Here is a 17460-nt window from a genome sequence, read left to right as displayed (position 1 = left end):
AAAGCTTTTAGGTTACACGTACGAGGCTGCAAGAGGTGAGAGCATTAGCTCAGCACCGGGGAAAGGAAGGCTTTACTTAGCCCCAGGTACCTGGGACCACTTTTCCCTGCTGGAAATTCATCCGTTACTTTCACTTGCCCTGCTCCTCCCTGCTAACCATGCCATGTCTCCTTTCTGAAGATCAGTAGAGACACAAGAGTGGGAAAGGACCACAGCATCGACTTCCACTCACCGCCCATCCCATACAGAGGCAAGAGCCGCCAAATAAGTCCCATCCCAGGCTCCATGCACCCAGCATTTAGCAACCTCAGCAACCCGACGTCAAGCACATCCAAGCAATCACCAAAGGGGAAAGTCACGTACAGCCCAACCCAGGGGTTTGCAGCCAAGAGCAGCCCTCCGTCCTGGTCCCGCTCTCCGAAAACAAAGACTGGGGTTGTTTCCCAAAGGGGATGAGCAAAGGGAGTCGCATACTCCATCTCCCTGAAGCTGACCTCTTCAGGGTAGACAACTCTGCAAGCGAGACCTTGCCATGCTGCGCCTGCACAGGGGCCTGCTCGCAGGGAGCATCCCACCCACAGGAGGAAGCACAGAGGGCCCTGCAGCCCTGGTGCAGAACAGAGCCCGGGCTGGGCCACAAAAAGGAGTGAGTGGGGTTTCCTCCAGCCTTTGCGCTCTTCCAGTCCTGGGAGACACAAGTGCAATGGTCAGACATCATCTGTCTTTCAGGAGGGCTTGTAAGTCGGCATCTTCCACAAGACAACACAGATGCCCCAGGAGAATGCAGATGGTGATGATCAAGCCCAGGAAAGAGCAGCCCAAATGTCAGCAGAGGGATATTCTGTCACATCTGCAGCTTATGGGCTGGTTTCAGACCCCATCACACAGCACCTTTCCCAAGGGTAGACATTGCCTTAACATTCCCTATGAAATAAAAATAAAATTTAAAAAAGTGAAAATAAAAATATAAACCTTGCTTGCCTGTGTCAGTATTTCAGCCCAAGATCCGGTCTATACCTCTCTGTTGGCTAATGCAGGGTTTCTGCAGTGCCCTGCTCCCCTCGCAGCAGGTACTTTGGCACCACAGGAAAGTTTCAAAGGTGCTTGAATAACCAAAGTGCTTAGAGGCATCACACCAGGTGACGTATAGCCCCTCGTATGGGGCATCCCCGGGCCCAGCAGTGAATACCAAACACAAGATTCAATGGAAGGCTGAGAAACTCTCTGTGACCTCAGGGGGATTTGGGAACCCATCTCAGTGCAAGACCATTTGCTGTCTGCACTGCCAGTCCCAGGCACTGGAAGCCCCCAAAGACAGCAAGGCATCCTGCCACCGCTCTTGCGTTGGCTGCGTGTGCTTTGGGCAGTGTCAGAGTGAAGGAGCAGATGCCAGGCCCGCGACCGGTGACAGGAGTCACCCCTAGGACCGGTCCCTGTCCCCGCTCTCCAGCTCAGCCGGGTTAGCATGGCCCCGCTGGCACCGGGAGGGGAGAGGATGCTCACCAGGCGCTGCAGCCCTTTCATGGGTCTCCTCTCAGCAGTACCCAGGTAGCGCTTCTCCTTTAAATTGCTTGAAGGACAATTGAAGTGCTAAAGGTTTCTCCAATCCTCTTTAAAAAATAAGAAAAAAATATGTTAAGGCTGGCATGCAGCTTATAGCGCAGGTCCAGAGGCAGGCTCATTTCCAAGCGAGTCACTTCAGCGCCCAGCATTGCTTTAGATTAGATTGAAAATTGTCTTCCACGCCAGGCTCTGCCATGAGCATCGCCCCCAGGATGGGCAAGGATGCTGGGGACCGCATCCCTGAGACACGGCTTTGCACCAGCCCGGCGCTCCCGTCCTGTCCCTGCGCAGCGTAGCGAGCATCAGTCCTGACTGGAGGCTCTCCAGATATCCAACGTATGGGGGGGCAACGTTGTCATCTTCCTTTCTCCCCTCCTAGCCCCAGACGCTGTGAAGCACTGAGTGCTTTTCCCCTTTTGAGGACAAACAGACTAATTTCAGTGCACTCAGTTTAAAGTGTGGTAGATATCTGAAATGTGACCAAAACATGTCAGTCTGGGGCCAGTGTTTGATTTCTCACTCACTACTCACTCTCACTACTTCCCAATCAAATTGGCTCTGTTGAGAGCCAAAGGATGCTGGGGCTTTTCTAATTACCGGCACCGCAAACTCAGCAGAGGATCTGAAAACCTGTCAGGCATTTTCCCTCCCGCCTTCCCCACCCCCGCTATCAGCCGAGAAGTTCTGCTGTTAATACTAAGCTGACAATCTTTGTGATGAGGTGGAAAAAATTGGTTTATGGCAGCTGACGAATCCTACCCCACCAGACCCAAGCACGGACCAGCCTTTTTCCTATGAGTCCTGCCCGCACATCAGCCGGTCCCACAGTCTGCACAAACCACGCCGGCTCCCCCCAAGCAGCCCCAGGCACAGTGGACCCCATTGACATCTGCTTGGGGGATTAAATACCCAGCTCTACCCTCCTGTGCTGCAGACTGGGTTTCTCTACAGCAACTGCTTCCCCCAGTGAGTGCAGGCTTTGGGCTTTCTTTATTCCCATTAGAGGTGGTAATCAAGGGGTCAAAATGAGATTTTTTTCTGAGAGCTCTTGATTTGTGCTGGATTGCTGAAAGCATGTCTGTGCTCCTTTTTCTCTAATATCTGAACTTCGCTGCTTCTTGCTTTCCCAGCACAAGCATCTGCAAGAAGCATTTGCTGTGTTTGGGAGAGTGCAGTTTAAAACAGCAGAGAGCAAAAAAGGTCTCTTGCCAGTTCTCCAACTTCCTATCAAATCGAGATCCCAGAGCCAGTTTTGTTTGAAGCTTCTGAGCAAGCCAGCTGGGCAAAAAAAGCATGTCAGAGCTGTGGAAACATTATGTTTCGTTATTCTCTCAACATTTCGCAGAAGAACTAATTTTCACTGGCTACCTGGGGTGTACAGGAGACGGATGAAGTGTCAGATTGAATAGGAAAAACATTTCCAACTGTGTTACCTGGCTAACACAGAAAGCAGTGAAAAGACCTACTATCGGGGAGGAAAAATAGGTAATTAAAAATCTGTACTCATCTTAACAAGTCCCATAAATTTTAACACGGGAAGGTCAGTGTAATTAGCCAACCTGTCCAGCCAAGCCATGCTCAGAGGTCCAAAGCTAGTTCCATTTTATAGGCTACTGCTCTTCTTGGGGGGGGCTGTTCCTGAAGATTTCCCAGACATCCCTTCTGGGACCAGCCCTGTGACCCCCAAGTTCACCAAATCACACCTCTGCACAACCAGAGCTTGGTAAATCCAGCTTCACCCGGACAAGCTGCAACACGGTACGCAAAGAGCATCTTTTTGAATGGCTCTGGTGCCCCCTCTCCTCTGGAGAAGACATGCTCAGACCTAGCATGGCTGCGTTTGCAAACTGAAGTCATCCAAAAAGCCCAGCCAAACTTTTCTCCGGACTTTTCCTCATCAGCACGGTTGGCTTCATCCAGCTTGGCTGGCCATCAACAAGGTAACACCAGGCTCACTAACCACAGAAGTCTCCTGGTGCTCCTGTGTGGGGGAAAATCACTGTGCTTTTGGCATTTGGTACCCAGAGGTAGGAACTTCCCTGGGCAGCTGCTTAGGACAAGTCCTGGCACACCTCGTCTTGCACCTTGGTCAACTCAGGACTACAACAGCGACGGAGCAAACAGCAGGCGAGGAGAGATGGTCACCAGCCATGCAGCCGTTGCGGCTGCTGTGTGATGGAGGGTGGCGTTTCATTTTCCTTTCTTGTCATGTAGCAATTCGTAGCCTGGCAGAACTCACCACTGCAGCAATTCAATCAGGAGACGACAGAGGGTTGAAGATGTTCAGAGAGAAGTGATCCATGCTTCCCTCATCACTAGTGAGGGCAGGACGTCTCTGCACGGGAGGCCTTTGAGGGTGACAGCAGTAACCTCACCACCCACCCCACAGTCAAGGGTGGTTGACATTGTTGGGAATGAGGAGGATTCAGGCTTCACTGATGTTAACGCCCCCAGTTTTAAGCTGTTCTTAGCCACTTGTGGCACTTGGAGATGGTAACTTTTCTCCAGGGATGTCAGGGCTTCCCTCCTCGGCCCCGTAAGGAGGGAAGAAAACCACTGCTCACCTGTACAGATGGGGGGACTTAACCTAGGACAAGGGAGAGGGGTACGCTTAGCGTAAACATCACTATTTCACTGGAAATCACTCTTTTCTTGCTAACTTTTATATTCAAGATACAAAAACAATTCCCTGGCCAGGCCTGACTCCCAGTTTCTGCTGGGGATAGTGCCCTTTGTGGTACCTGTACTCCACAGGAGGACAGAGAGGACCCTGCTGGGTTTGGCTTGTCTATGGGATCATCTCGCAGCTGAGTACATGCACACACTTACTTCTGAAGAGTCCCTCAGGGAGAAAGTTTCACTTTTTAGCACTCATGTTGGTTCCTATCTGCTCATATGATGATTTTAATTGATATAATGTTTACACACCTAGATTTTATTTTAGGCTTCTTTTGTTTTTTTTCCATCATTCTCCAGGTTAAGGGGAGAGGATGGAGTGATGTTGCCACAGTGTCCCCTACAAACTCTTGCTGAGAGTAGCCAGGACATCTGTTTACAAGGTGAGTGGCAAGAGCCACCTCCAGCACTACCCACCTGCAGATATGGGCTGGGAGGTAAGTACCAGGAGATGCCTTCACTTGTTCATGATGGCCTCACACCAGCTACAGCCAGATCACCCCAGGGTGCTTAAAAAAAAAAGGGGTGGAGATGGCATGACACGAGGTATGACGTTTCTCAGCTGGTGGGGAAGAGGGGACAGCGCCTCCCAGCAAGGCACCGTATGGGGGCATTGTGAGTCACTGGTGGTTTTTCTCCAACTGGAAGCAGAGAAAGGTTTCCCCATCGTCAGTTCTACGCACACATGTACCCACACCCACCTCCGGCAAGGTCAGAAATAGCACCCAGCACACACCCCAACACTGATGCACTGGCTTATCATGGAGATGAGCAGCTGAGCTTCTCCTTTTCTTCCCTGTTGCAAAATCCTACGGTAGGAGCCTACCAGCTCACAGAGGTTGGGCAATGCCATGCGAGTGAGTGACACAGAAGAGAGGCTTTAATAAGTGTCACCTCGAGCCGTGGGTCCTGCCCTAGCATCCACCGCCACACTGAGCCATGCCCCGTGTCAGAGGGAGACGCTCATGGGGGATTTGCACTGTGGAGCCTGCAGGTTGGCCACTCTTCTCACTCAAGCCAGGTGGGCACCAAGAGTCCTCCTCACCCCTCCTTGCAAAGCCTGGGACCATGCTGCCTGGAGAGGAGGAGAACCATGCACCTGCCCTCCCACCTTCTCACCAGTGGGCCACCACCAAAGCTGGGTGACAAGAGTCATGGAGGAGCCCAGCATCGTCAGCAGTGACCTGATGTAGCACACTTTCCTGCTCAACCCAGCAGAAATGATCTCCAGATCACTGTTGCGTCCCACAACGAAAGGGATCTGAAGTCTTACCTCTCTGGTGTTGTCATCAAGAGATAAAGCACCAAGATTCAAAATGGGATGTGGGTTTGATCAGTAAATTTGATCTCCTGAAGGATCCACACTACAGTGATTCTAAGGCATTGCATGTTAACGATGAATACAAACAACCTAGCATCTTCAAACACTCACCGTGCCTTAGGCTAAGCAATACCGTACATCCCAAGCACATGCACATTGGCAACAGCACTGGGCGCCCACCCCTAGGGCCACAGGGCTGCAGGGTGACCTGGACCCTCACATGGTCCTTTGCTTTCATAATTGCAGGAAATTGCAATTTAGGCTGCGTGCAGGGGGAAGTGTCCGTACCTGGCAGGAGTGCTGATATAGCTACAAGGATCTCGGAAAAACTCTGCAGGGCCATGTCCCAGGGAGCAGCAGGAGGAGGGGGTGAGCCAGGAGCTGAGGGGACCCCAGCACTGGCCATGCCCTCCCCAACAGGGCACAGTCCCATAGAGTCTCAGCATGGCCAGTAGAGTCAAGGGTGGGAGAGGGTCCATCAACAGCCCCAGATACAGTGAGGGGATGAACTGGGACCAGGGTCCCTCCAGGAAGCCCAATCTGGAGCAGGAGAAGGGGCTGGAGGCAAAGCTACAAGGCAGGTTCAAGGTCCATGCAGCAGCCAGGGCTGGACATAAGGACATATCTAATGCAGCTCAGACAGGACAGGGCACCCTGTAAATGAGGTCTTGGGCCATGGGCAGAGGAGGTGTGTGGGTGAGGGTCCCAGATAAGGCAAAAAAGTCAAAGCCAACCTGTATCGCATTTCTCAAGACTGTCTGGGCTCTTCAGTTCTCGTGGTAAAGCTGCTTTTTATCACGGACTCTCACACATATCAGATGCCCTTCAGAAAAGCCAGCTAGGCTGAATGCTGCCAGCCTGGTCAGGGGGGATCAATACTTCTGTTTGCTCACCCCAATGAGGATATAGGCCTGCTGTCTTCAACCGAGCATGCCATAGTTGTGGCACACCAGTAATACCCACAGGCTCCAAAAACATCATGACTTTCTCAGCTGTCTCAGCTGTGCTTTGCAGAGCTGGGAGCTACAAGTCCATGTGAGTACGGGTCTGCAGGTGCAGGCACTGCTAAGGAGAGCTACACTTCTTAGCTGGTTGGCCCTAAACCTCTCCCTGAGTCCAGGAAAAAGCTTTGGGTTCATGAGCTGTAGCAGCAACAAAGCTCTGACCCCCCTAAGTTCAAGGAAGCATGACCCCAGAATTGATCCATCAGATGCATAACAAGAGACAACATGAAATAAGCACTTCCGTGGTCACTCGTTCATGTCCGTCATCGACATTTGAAAAAGTCAGGCAGCACATGCAGCTAAAAATAAGGGCTCAGTATTCAGCTGACGAAGCTACGGCCGGCCAGCCAAGCAGAAAGACCTGCCAAGCAAAATGCTCTTGGCAGGGGAACTTCCACTAATGCTCTTAGCCTGTTGCAAATGCAAAGTAACACAGCCCACAGTGGAAGGTGCTTAAATTAGGTCAGGCTTTTTTGGCATTTGCTCTGAGCGGAGAGCACGAAGGGACAATCACCAAGGCTGACACTCAGCAACTTGTGAGGATGGGGTAATCTGTGCCATTCATTCGTGCCCTTAGTCACTGGCATTTCAACATGAAAATTCAACACCTTTGAATTCACACAATCTCTTTTTCCCTGGCACAGCCACTCTTCAGCACATGCTGTTCAGAGCTGCTGGCTAATAAATACAGCTAAAATGGTGGAAATGCCTGGTTACATCCATCTGCATCCTCATTTCTTGCCTAGTCCCCTTACTAAGGAGACCAGTACAAATCCAAAACACAGCACTATGCCAGCTACCAGGAAAAAAATTAACTCTAGCCCAGCCAAAACCAGGACACCCATCCAGGCCTCAAGCCAAGATGATAAAAGGGAAACACAGGCAAACCCACCAAAAGCATGATGGAGCCCCTTCACCACTGCCTAGTGCTTGTATAGATAGACTGGAAAACGGGGAATAAGCATGTACAAATGAAGGGAGTCATTAGAAAAATGACAAGTGAGGGCACCTGAGCGGCTTGGCACCAGGATTTCCTCGGTCAGCAGGGTTACTGACCCAACGACATGGCAGTCGGACACCTGCACAGTCACTGACCTGGCCAGCAAGAGAAACAGGCCACCTTCATGCACGGCACTCAGAAGGAATGGGGCAATGATGGTGGGAATAATTCCTATCAGATCAGAGGACATCCACGATGGAGATCCTTGGTGTCAGGCAACCAGCTCATCCCCCTGACAATGTGAATCAAAATCTGGCCTTGTGCTCACCGCAAGCTCATCAAACCCCAGCAATGATGGGAAGATTTCCCTTGGGAGAAAGAGCAACCCACAGGAGACGCACTCCTCAGGAGGTGAATCTCCCACTACAAGCTTGCTTTCTGGTCACTCTCTGGTTTTGCTCTCCTTCATTAAATCTGAGCCCCAGATGCCCAAAGATGTGGCTGTGTCAGCTCTCATCGAGATATCATTTTTTAGGCAAATAACAACAGCATCCCTACACTTCTCATCTCAGGCTGCTTTCTCCAGCCACCAGATCACTTCTGCAGCTCTTCTCTGCACCACTCCCACCTTCCTTTCAAAACAGGACCACCAGACCTGGACACAGGACTCCTGGGCTTGAGGATTAACATAGGGCATGACAGGACACTGGACTCACTTTATCCCTGGGTAAGATTTACACCAAAAGGAATATGTATACTTCAAAACACAGAAAAGCAAAGACACAAGATAGCAAGAAATGCACTATTAGAACTATGCAAAACAAGAAGCATCCCCGTTGTTCACCTCAGCACCTTCACCCACTCCCAAGACTCCTTCCCTTGACCTGGCACCTTTCCCTGTTACCTGAAGATGAAATTTCTTTAAGGGGAATCCTGCTCCTTTCTTCCAGTCTTCCCCCAGGAGTAAAAACCAAAAGACCCCTCCTATTCACGATCCCAAGCTCCTTGCCTTCTGCTCAAGGAAGCTTCCTTGTCTTTTTTGCTTGGATTCTGGGACATCACATCACAAGACATTGAAAAGCTACATTTTTTTTCCTAGATCTGGAGCTGTCTTTCCCTGCGACACTCACACCAACCCCAAACATGGCGCCATACTTACTGAAACTAGCAGCAATGCGCTTGGCTGAGTGAAAGACCCCACCAGGCTTGTATGTGCACTTGGATTTAGAGGGTTTGCTCACAGAACAAAGCCAGGTTTTGTGGATAATACCCACTTGCTATAGAACTACACTGGCTGACAACAACATTTCTTTCTTTCTTATCAGTTATCCACTTAACACCAATTACTAACTTTCCCATTGTTTTTGCAGTAGGCTATCCTCAAGCTAAATAGGTGATGGGTATCAGGGTCATGTGTCCTTTCCCATGCAGGCACAGTATCCCCAATTTCCCTGCAATACAAACTCATCACAGTTTAATAAGAAACACCTCAGCCAGTTCTCTTAAGCATTCTTGGGTGCTGATCCTCTCTGCCTGCTGATTTAAAGGTATTTGCCCAGATCAGACATCATTCAAACTCCCCCCCGTTAACGCACAGCCAGCGTACAGTTCAGTCTCCCCCGACACAGGCTTGTCGCTGCTCCGCTCCAGGCATTTCTGCGCCCATCTCTGTGTGAACAGAAGCTGTCACAGGTCGGGCACACATGCCAAAGCAGCTGCTCCTCCAGCTCCACCAGCCATAGTTCAGGTTATAAATGAAGTGAGCCATGCTGCTGCTCGGACTGGAAGGAAAACCCTGGGGCTTTCCACTCAGAGCTTCTAGCTCAGAAAAGGCTAGGGATACAACCTGCAAAAACCAGATGCCGTAAGAAGCAAGGGTTCCTAGAACACCTCAAAGGCAGTGCAGGAAGACACTAGCATGGTTAATTCTCACACAGCACAGCTGCATAAACACATGCAGCGTTGCAACAGAACAACAGAGCAGCCAGGACCTGAAACAATCACAGCCTTAGTACAAGCTTTGGCTAATCCTTCCCAAGATCAAGTGTTGCATACTGCAGTGTCTCCAAAAGCAGAGTGTTTCTTCAGTGAAAACAGCTAAGGACCTCCCTCTCTCACTCAAAACCAGAGGCCAGGTTAAGGGACAAGGAAGCATGGTTTATCTCCCCTGTGATCAGGACCCACATTCTTTCTCATCCCATTCTTTGGGCATGATAGACTAGGCCACAAATCAAAGCAAACCCTGCCTCCAAGACAGCAGAATCTCAAGCAAAACCACATATCACAGCAATTATTAATTAAGTTCCTATGTTTACAGTAGTCACTTATCAGGAATACCAATTTTTTTAAATCAGAATTCTGATGTTGGAGTTACTTTATTGGGAAAGCTGTAGGAAGACCAGAACAGCTGCTCTAAAATGTAATTACAAAGAAGAAGAAAAAGTTGAGATCATACTGTGTTTAGAAGGAAAGTTATAGTTTAACTTGCATAGCACAAGCATACATAAGTAGTTGAGTTAACAGGTATTGATAAAGCCCATCTCAATTTGTGTTATTGCTTTTTTTTCCTTTTAAATCTGAGCAACTGGTTGCTGGTCTCTGCTGGAACCAAGGTAGGCTTATTTGCAGCTACTCTCCAGTAGTTTCGTTTGGTTTAGCCAAGGAACAGTGTACACTACAAAGGTGCAAATGGTGCGCTAAGGAGAGAAAGAAAAAAGCAGTTATCAGATTAAGAGCATAAAATAGTATCATTGACCATTGTTCTACACTGATTTACTACCCCACATGATCCAGAAAGTACGCCACTTCTGTGGCTCTCTAGATTTGCACTCTCCTGACAAGTACTCTGGAACACCTCTCTTGTTAGTACCTGCTCAGGATGAATCATTTCTCTCAAATAAACACTAACAGAGAAGCTGAGCAGTCAGCACTTCTGAAAATCAGGTTACCTCCTTTACCCGTTCACACACAGGAAAGCTTTCAGCATGGGTAATACTCCAACATAAGCTCTCAGGCACAGGTAAGCACACCTGTACAGCTAATGTGTATGTGGATGTGTCAAATCATCGCAGCTGTCATAATGGTACACACAAGCTTCTAGCTAGGTGCTTAATAGATCACTTGTGTGCAGTTACACTTCTCACATAGGTAGGCAGAAACGGCATGTACACAGAGAAGCTAAGCCTATTACTGCGATTAACAGAAGTAATGAGGTACTATGGAAGAACTAGACTCAGGCCAGATCAAGGCAGTCGTATTTGGTGCTCTCAGCTGAAAAGCTAGAGTACTCCTTAAAGAGCATTGCTATTAGACAAATAGCAATGAATAACAGCTTGGTGGGCACAGAGAACAGGAGTAATCTGCCTCTTGTGATCAATGCCTAGCCCAAAGCACTATTCATAGTACTGTAAATCCCCCAGAAAAGCCTGTCAAGTCAAGCATGTTTACATCACCATGGGACAAGAGGAGCCGAGAATGGTATGGGGAATCAGGACACTGGACTGAGAGCCAGGACACCTATAGGCTTGGCAGAGTTTCCTCCACATATCCTTGTGATCCAGACCACAAGCACTTTTTAAGAGGTCTGAGGCACACGCAGTCCTCCATGCACTACAGCCTCAGATCCCCACTTACAAAACAGGCGAAAAGGCCCTGCCTTCTCTGTCACCATCATCTGGCAAAACAAGTTCTTCAAGGGCAGTATCTTGTTAAGTGTAAAGGCATGAGGTCTCTGATCTTGGCTGGGGCAGACAGGAGACACTACTCATACCTCTCTGTACTAAGCCAGCCAGAGGGAAGGGGTTGGAAATCCAGGGGCCAGCACGCTGCGCTCTGGAGCCTACCTTAGCCATCTGCGGCGCATCATGGAAAGCGCAGCTCTGGAGATCAGTTGCTGGCTTCGGGCACGTTGTCCGGCCAATCTCAACTTTCATTATGTACTTGATTCCAGACACAATCTGCAACAAGACAAGTGGGCAGAAGCAGCTTTATTTGCAGCACATACAGAAGGGCTCTCTGATGAGAGAAGCCTAGCAGAAAGGCAGACAGTTTTCTGGTTACATGATGGAAACCAGACTCCAAAAGTACAGAGGGGATTGTGTGTAGCACCCTTCACAGAAGAGGCACTTGGCACCCTTTCAAAAACAGGAAAAAAAAATCCAAGTAAACAAGTCTCACAGTGCAGCTTCCTCAGTCAGTAAACAGAGACATGTGTTAATCCAGCAGCAGCGTAAGGAAGTTACTAGCTTCTTCAGTAACACACAGCACTCAAGGGCATTCAGATTGACAAGACCTAAGCTATAAAAAAGACTTTTATTCAACTTCTGTGGAAAAAAACAGCTTGAACAACGCCTCAAGCTTGAGGCCTGCTCCTTCTCCAAGGAAATCCCACAGGTCTCATTTCAGCCGACCCTAACGCCCCCCCTCCCGGCGCGGAGCCCACCCGGCTGCCGCCCTTTACAAGCCCGTCCCGGCGAGGGGCCGGACCGCCCCGGCACCCACCTGCCTCTTAGCGCTGATGATCCGCACCACCCGGCTGGAGTAAACGTCGTTGCTGGCCTTGTTGTACTCTTCCATGGCGAACTGCAGGGCCCGCTGCAGGCCCTCGTCGTTGGTGGGGTTGTCGATATCCACCGGGCCCCCCACGAGCCGCGGGCGGTCCTCGCCGCCCAGCACAGCGCCAGCGAACAGCAGGGCCGCGGCCAGCAGCTGCAGGCAAACCCTAGCTCCAGCCATGGCTGCGCACTCTGCCGCCCCCGCTGCAGCCGCCGCCATTTTAAGGCCGGCGGGGCGGGGCGGGCCGCGGCCTCGGCCCAAAACACCGCCCCGTCCCGCCCTCTCCCTCCCTCCGGCAGGGAGCCCTCCCGCCGCGGCAGCGCTGCCGTGCGCGCCCCTCTCGGCAGGACTGTGCTATAGCGATGGGCAGCGTCAGCCTTAGGCCCCAGACCAACCTGTCTGTTGGTTGGGCTGCCTGAGGAGCAGCCCGGGTGCCAGGCTAGGCTGCCTGACGCAAGGCTTCCCTGTGGCGGGACTCGGGGTGCCCTGGGACAGGCTTTACAGTCAGGCAAGATGCCTGACCAGAAGCTCACCTCCCAAGTCCCTCTTGGTGCTGCTCTTTTCTTTTCAGAAAGCCCAGCGCTGTGAGGAGGAGAGGGTTTCAGTAACCCCTGAAATCTCTCTGCACTGGCGAAAGGCCTATGCCCTAAAGCCATCTTGCTTGTGGAGATACACCTGTGTCCCCTGGCCCTCAGGGAGGGGACCCCAGGTAGGTGAGGACGTGGCACTGGCATTACGCTGCCTACACCCTCCACAGGGGTACGGGTGGAGGAGGATGTTTTCCCACATGGGTCTGGGAAGCTGGAGACCTGTGTCCCCTGGCCCTCAGGAAGGGGACCCCAGGTAGGTGAGGACATGGCACTGGCATTACGCTGCCTACGCCCTCCACAGGGGTACGGGTGGAGGAGGATGTTTTCCTGCACAGATCTGGGAAGCTGGAGACTTTCCAGGCTCTGCCGCCTTGTGGGTTATTCTAACACTTATTTCCCTCTACTGCGAAGGGAAAATAAAAACCACAGAGCATTTTAAGCTACAAATGTGGCTCCCAGCACAAAACACCATGTGTCATTTCCTGCATCAACCTCCCCAGCACTGGTGTTACCTCATCTACACTAATTGCTCCGCTGAAGGTCAGAGGGGCATCTGCGGCAGGGGTGGCTTCCCAGACAGATCGCTTAACTTCCAGTCTCCTCTCGTAACCACAAGCCTATCTCCCCCATCTCATCAGGAATCCTAAGTTTGGAAAGACAGGACCTAATATAGCATGAGGGAGCTAGCTCCAGTGAGATTTAAGGCCTTGTGGATTTGTTAGGTTAAGAGAGGGCGACGTTTTGCGCCAGAGTATCTGCAGCATGCCTTATAATGAAAAGGAAAGGGCTTGTGTGCTGACTGGAAAGGCTGCCTGCATGCTAGCAATATCCAGCATGAGAGTTATCACTGGAAAAATCCCTGCGGTTGACAACAAGCTGTGCAACTAATTCAACAACAACAGGGCGTTGAGGTAGTTTTTACAGCTAGAGAAAGGCATGAGGACCACTGAAAGCACTGGAGACAGGACTAGGACATGGGTATTGGGACATGAGCCAGAGCTGCTAGTGGCTGCAGGAGTCTGTCTCCATTTATCTTTTCCCTAATTGGCCTTGGATCCAGACTGGATCAGTTTAAAACTCAAGATTAGAGCTCGCCTAGTGTCTTTAGAGGCGAAGGCTCTCTTTCGCACTGTCAGTGACTGCTGCTAACAGGAACAGCCAGCTCTGGCCTGCAATCGCTGCACCTCCAACGTACCTGCCAGGTCTCTTCCCACCGCCCTGTGCTGACCCTGCCAGCTCAGGCCTCCATCGAGCAGTGCCCCAGCTCCCAGCTGCTGGAGAAGCTCACCAGCCTCACACAGCACATGCAGGGATCTCTGCCTCACACTACCACACGAGGGAAGCATCGTGAGAGGGAAAACCAGTGCCTTTGGGATTCAGGGAGCTTTGACCTTGCAGGCAAACAAGCAAGCAAAGTCTTAGCTCTGCTTGGGTCACCTCATTGAAGTTAAGGTATCCAGTGTGGCTTAAACTCACAGCGGCAGGCAGTAAGTCAGCTCTTCCTACAGTCTTGGTGATCTCATGGTTTTTTCTGCAAGCGGACATCGTGCGAGGTACAGGATGACACAGCTCCGTTCCCTCTCACTTCTGCTTCGACGCCACAGCACGCCCATAGAGCCGGTGCTGTTCTGCCTCAGAAACCCAGGATTTCAGTTTCTTCTCATGTGCCAGTCTGTCACTGGCCCAATGAATAATTGATGCCACAAAGCCACTCCAGCAGAAGAGACTGAGGAAGCAGAGGAGACTTGCTTCAGTAATGTGAGGCGTGGTAACACCTTTTGGGAGGAAAAGGTTCATCTCCCTCCTTAGGCAGATAATCATTCACACAGTATGGAAGAGGCTCAACACAGAGAGGGACCATCCTCTCCAAAACAGGGACAATCTTGCCCCCAGAGAGGCGACAGCCTGGGCACAGATGTGGAAATGTTTCTGTCTTGAGTTTTATGAAGCAGAGCCTTCAGCCTGAGTTTCTGCTCTCCCTGGGAAGTGCCCTATGTACTGGCTCCTCACAGGTGGGAAGCGTCTCTATGGAGTTTCAACCAAAAGTTTCCTCCTGATCCTGCAGCTGAGGCAAAGGAATGTTTTCCAAGGAATAATTCCCTACCCCTTCCCGCACACTGCAGACAGGCTTTCCAGAAACGCTGTCTGCCCTCCCACTCACACCACCAATTTTTGAACCTAGAGGCAAAGTTTACATTCAGTTTGACAGAGGGGGAGAGGTCTCAAAGACTGCAGCTCTCTGGCCACAAGCACTGCCTGGGAAGGGAAAGCCATCCCATTGCCAGTAGCAGCAGCAGTGTTAAGTCTGGCACACCCTGCTTTCTCCCCCCAAAAAGTGCACTGGGCACTTTGACATTATATCATCGTGATACTTAAGGTGACTGATGATCCCCACTCAGAGTTTCTTCCCCAGGTACAAGTTCACCCAAGCAAAGGAGTGCTGGATTTGCAGCTCAGAAGTCAGCTTGGCCCCTTTCTGCAAAGTGATTTAGTCAGAAGCTAGGGTTCTTGAGCACTGATGGTCCTCATGCATCAATATCAAAATTCCCTGTTCTCTCTCCTGGTCCTTCTGCATTCCTGCTTCCTCCCACAGAAAACAGAGACATATCTAGAGACCTGGTGGATGCCTCACAGCTTTTTTAAGTGTCTGAAAGGAGTTGCATGTTGGTCAATGTCATGTTGTCCTCTTCCTTGGTCATCAACACTTCACTCAGTTGAACACATATAACTGCAGAAAGCAGAGCTGGTCTATGCTCAGCAGTGTCAATCCCTGGAGTTTCTTTGGTGCCAAGATTTGTCTTTGTCTTTCCTAACAGATGCACCAATATTTATTCTGCAAACGGGTGGCTGACAGAGTCCCTCTTTGACACAGTTCGTGCCTTGCTCTGCTGTGCAGAATGGCTGCAAAGGGAAATTTGCCCTTCAGAATTCCGGGTTCTTCAGCTTGGGCAGTGCCAGACGGACCCTGCACACCCACAATGAAAACAGAAGCAAGCTGCATTTGTTCACTATTGCCAGTCCAAACCTCACAAAATCAGGACTTGAACCAAAGCAATTTTGAGAAAAAAAAGCTTGGAAAAAAATGATGCTCTACAACCAATGAAATAAAATGCATTTTGTCCTTTTGTTTTTGAAGGGCGCAACCATTTTTCTCTATCAGAGGTGCTTTTTTTTAATATAAATAAAACAGAAAATCTCAAATAACCAGATGACCAAAGCCGGTAATTTAAGGAATATACCAAACAGCAAGAGACTCATGATAACGTTACAAAAGTTTGTAATACTGTGTGCTATCAGTATAGCCAGAAAAATAGTTTTAGTGTCTTCTTACACGGTTGGTTCAACAGCATTTGCACAATATCCAATATATTTTCATCTACCTTTTTGTCTGTTTCAGTTTCACTCAGGACTAGTGAGCTTTTTATGTTGCCAGGCATGCTCGTTTCTCCAGGTAACTGCTACGTTCCTTGCCCTTGCTGTTGACATCCCTCATCTCTCTTTTAACATCCAGAGGAACAATTATAGATGTCTCTACTCAGTGGCTAACTGAAAAGCTCTGGAGTACTGTGACATGTCTTTCAAAATACAATTAGACAAGGATGTTTGAAAAAGCAGCTAGTCCTTTAATCAAGAATAAGTTTCTCCACCGAGCTGAACTCTGAATGACCCTCGAGAGAGTAATTACTGTGATAGAGACAGGAACAATGGGAAAAGCGTGATTGAACACCAAACATCTGATTTCAATTTCTCTCAACCGAGGGACAGCAGGCCAAATCTATGCTGGGGTCAGTGCTTTGCATCCCGCTACGTGAATCTAGAGCAGCAAAGGGTGGGGTGCTGACATGGTTCCCCCTTCTCCTCCCACTGCGCTGCGTAACTAACACAAGGTGATGGAAGGGAGGCGTTTCGTAAAAGGATCGCTTTTGAAGGCTGAAAGCCTCTTGAGAAAGACAGTCAGCAGTTTATGAGACGGGGCTGAGAGTGATTCAATACCAAAGGCAAAGCCGTTTCACTGCTGCTGAAGAGTGCCCTCTGGTTATGGAAATGAACCCATCCCATACCAGCTTATATTCAGTGATGGTGGGAGAAGTAGGGAGCCTCTGCCTTCCTTCGAGACCCATGGCCACTTCGGTCCACTCCCTGCTCTGGCATGCAGAGACTTTTTTTTTCAGGAGAGGAATGGAGGCAATGCCACGATTTATCCACACAAGGAAAATCAGGGCCCTATCTTTGCTCCCAGCTTCAAAAGGGGTGTCTCTGAAATCTAGGCAGCTGATTTGAAAGTCCCCAGGGAACCAGGACCATGGCTACATCTCTTCTGCATGTACACACGCCTTCACATGCTGGCAAGCTCTTACCACAAGCAGCCAGGGGTGCCTTTTCTGGATAGACTGCAAGGCGACTCTTCAGCTGAAAAACACTATGTGCCAGGACAGGCTTCAAAAGCACCAAAGGGCTGCTCTGAACGTATTTCAGTCCTGGCAGTACAACCGGATTAGTAAAGACTCTCCCTCCAGTCCCTCCGAGACACAACCATGCTTCCTTTGCTCTTCACAGTAGCCTGGAAGGACCTAATGACTGTCTACTTTAAAAAAGCTTAGCACTTAGTGCTGAGTGCACCTTTCAGGCAATTCAGTGGGAACAGAGCTATTGGGAAACATAGGCCCTCAATCTAGCTGTTGAGCTCTCCTGAATGCACAGCCCTAGATTTCTTGGGAACGGAAAAAAAAAAACAACCAACAGGAAGCAAGTGCAAGGGGCACTGAGCCCTGTTCAGTCACTGGCAGTCACTTTTAGGAATTAAATGCCAAC

General features: G+C 50.0%; 1 protein-coding gene across 1 annotated transcript; it reads right to left on the bottom strand.

The window, feature by feature from the left end:
• Positions 1–9860: 9860 nt before the first annotated feature.
• On the bottom strand, positions 9861–12298 carry LOC142081001 (cystatin-like). Its single transcript, XM_075147389.1, has 3 exons — positions 12005–12298; positions 11347–11460; positions 9861–10200 (listed from the first exon to the last, which is right to left on the bottom strand). The coding sequence occupies exons 1-3, from the start codon at positions 12275–12277 to the stop codon at positions 10123–10125; spliced, it is 465 nt and encodes a 154-aa protein (XP_075003490.1). The 5' UTR covers positions 12278–12298; the 3' UTR covers positions 9861–10122.
• Between the last annotated feature and the right edge of the window lie 5162 nt (positions 12299–17460).

The sequence above is a fragment of the Calonectris borealis genome, chromosome 3 (assembly GCF_964195595.1).
Source record: "Calonectris borealis chromosome 3, bCalBor7.hap1.2, whole genome shotgun sequence".
NCBI lineage: Eukaryota > Metazoa > Chordata > Aves > Procellariiformes > Procellariidae > Calonectris > Calonectris borealis.
The sequence above is the reverse complement of the archived record's forward strand: the minus strand, read 5'-3'. Positions and strand labels throughout refer to the sequence as shown.